Here is a 1567-nt window from a genome sequence, read left to right on the forward strand (position 1 = left end):
AACGCTGTGCTGCCAGGAGCGTGCCTGTTCTTGCTGGCCACTCGGCTGCTGTTCTTGCCCCTGTTCTAGAGTACACCAGCGTTTCCAGGACAGCAGCAGCACTTGTCCTCTGCTGCCTCCCAAAACAACTCCTCTCTGGCCTGTAATCACTCTGCAACTTTTCAATTTGATTTATTTGTAGGTCTCTTGATGTGAATCTTCGGGCTGTGCTTCATGTTTCCCAGGTGAGAAAGAATTGTTGCTGCAGGTGTCTCCATGAATAGCAGTGACTAAGCTGCTCTACATAGTGGGGATAAGTGTCCTCTGTGGGAACTAAAGGGACTGTAACCCAAAGTTAACCCAACAGTTTGCCCTTCACTCTCACTTTGACTCTCTCTTGTAAGTGGAAGGCAGGGAGGACTTACTTCCTCCAGCCGTTTTTGCTCTCTTGGCTGCCATAATAGCCAGCAAGATTCCTCCTGAATGAAATAATGATTTCTCCTGGTACGATGCTGGCATCTCTCTTTGTTTTCTCCCCCCGCTCCCAGATTGTGGCTCGGCAGATGATTGCGCAGGGGGTGGCGGGTGCTATTGTGAACGTCTCGAGTCAGGCATCTCGGCGTGCTCTGCGGGATCATGCTGTGTACTGTACGTACGTGTGGTTTAGCAGCACCCCTCACGATTCTGAGGGAGCTGGAGCCCCACAGCCTGCAAGCTGCTGGCTGCCAGCTCTGGGCGGTGAGATACTTGTGTGTGTGTTCCAGACCACGCACTATGCACTTAAATGCCTCCTGTTCTTCCCTTCTCTTGAAGGTTCCACAAAAAGTGCTTTGGATATGCTGAGCAAGGTAATGGCAATGGAACTAGGACCCCACAAGGTAGGATTCTTTCTGAGACAAAGGAAAGTATGAAAGCTGAACCTGAGCACTTCAGAGCAGCCTGGTTAGATTGTTGCTCTTGCTTGGTACCAGATTCGGGTTAACACTGTGAACCCCACAGTGGTTATGACTGACATGGGGAGAATTAACTGGAGCGACCCTCAGAAGTCTGCTGCCATGATTAATCGAATTCCACTGGGAAAGTTTGCAGGTCAGTGGTGTAATTTGCTGTATCCAAGCCTTCCCTCTAATTGACATCACAGCCATAAGTAACTTGCTGCTTTTGTGGGCAAAGTTGCAACCCTGCTGAATGGCTGCGGCTGAATTCCTGAAGCATTTGATGAGGGCAGGGTGAAAATCAACCTTATCTCCCCTCTTCTACAGCCCTCTCATGTTAGGATAAGTGAAATGCACTTACTCTGTTCCTAAGTATGACTGAGAGGGGAGCACAGGCGCTTGCTTTGAACTAAGTATCATTTGATCACAAGGGCTTTTTGATGTCCAGCTCTCAGCCACACTGCCCTGTATGCCATGTCAAGCACAGTTTGGGGGTGGAGATGTTTGCCTGCTCGAGTTACACCTAGAGGCCAAAGCATACCTTTTGGGATGTTTGTTTCTCTAGTACAATTTGAGGGGTGCATCGGATGTTCTCTGTGTTTGATTCCAGAGGTGGATGATGTGGTGAACAGCATTCTCTTCCTGCTTAGTGA

At 49.2% G+C, this 1567-nt stretch overlaps 1 protein-coding gene across 1 annotated transcript in view; it reads left to right on the top strand.

Annotated features, from left to right (window-relative positions):
* Positions 1 to 181: 181 nt before the first annotated feature.
* The window catches only part of DCXR (dicarbonyl/L-xylulose reductase), a gene marked incomplete at its 5' end in the record, with an annotated part of 1465 nt that continues 79 nt past the window's right edge, over positions 182 to 1567 (top strand). The window contains 5 exons of the mRNA XM_010010966.1: positions 182 to 224; positions 528 to 627; positions 793 to 857; positions 951 to 1068; positions 1525 to 1567. The exon at positions 1525 to 1567 is cut by the window's right edge and continues 79 nt beyond it. Coding sequence (XP_010009268.1) covers positions 182 to 224; positions 528 to 627; positions 793 to 857; positions 951 to 1068; positions 1525 to 1567 — 369 coding nt within the window. The remainder of the gene's footprint in view (positions 225 to 527; positions 628 to 792; positions 858 to 950; positions 1069 to 1524) is intronic.

The sequence above is a fragment of the Nestor notabilis genome, unplaced genomic scaffold, assembly GCF_000696875.1.
Source record: "Nestor notabilis isolate BGI_N333 unplaced genomic scaffold, ASM69687v1 scaffold29073, whole genome shotgun sequence".
NCBI classification, from domain to species: Eukaryota; Metazoa; Chordata; class Aves; order Psittaciformes; family Psittacidae; genus Nestor; species Nestor notabilis.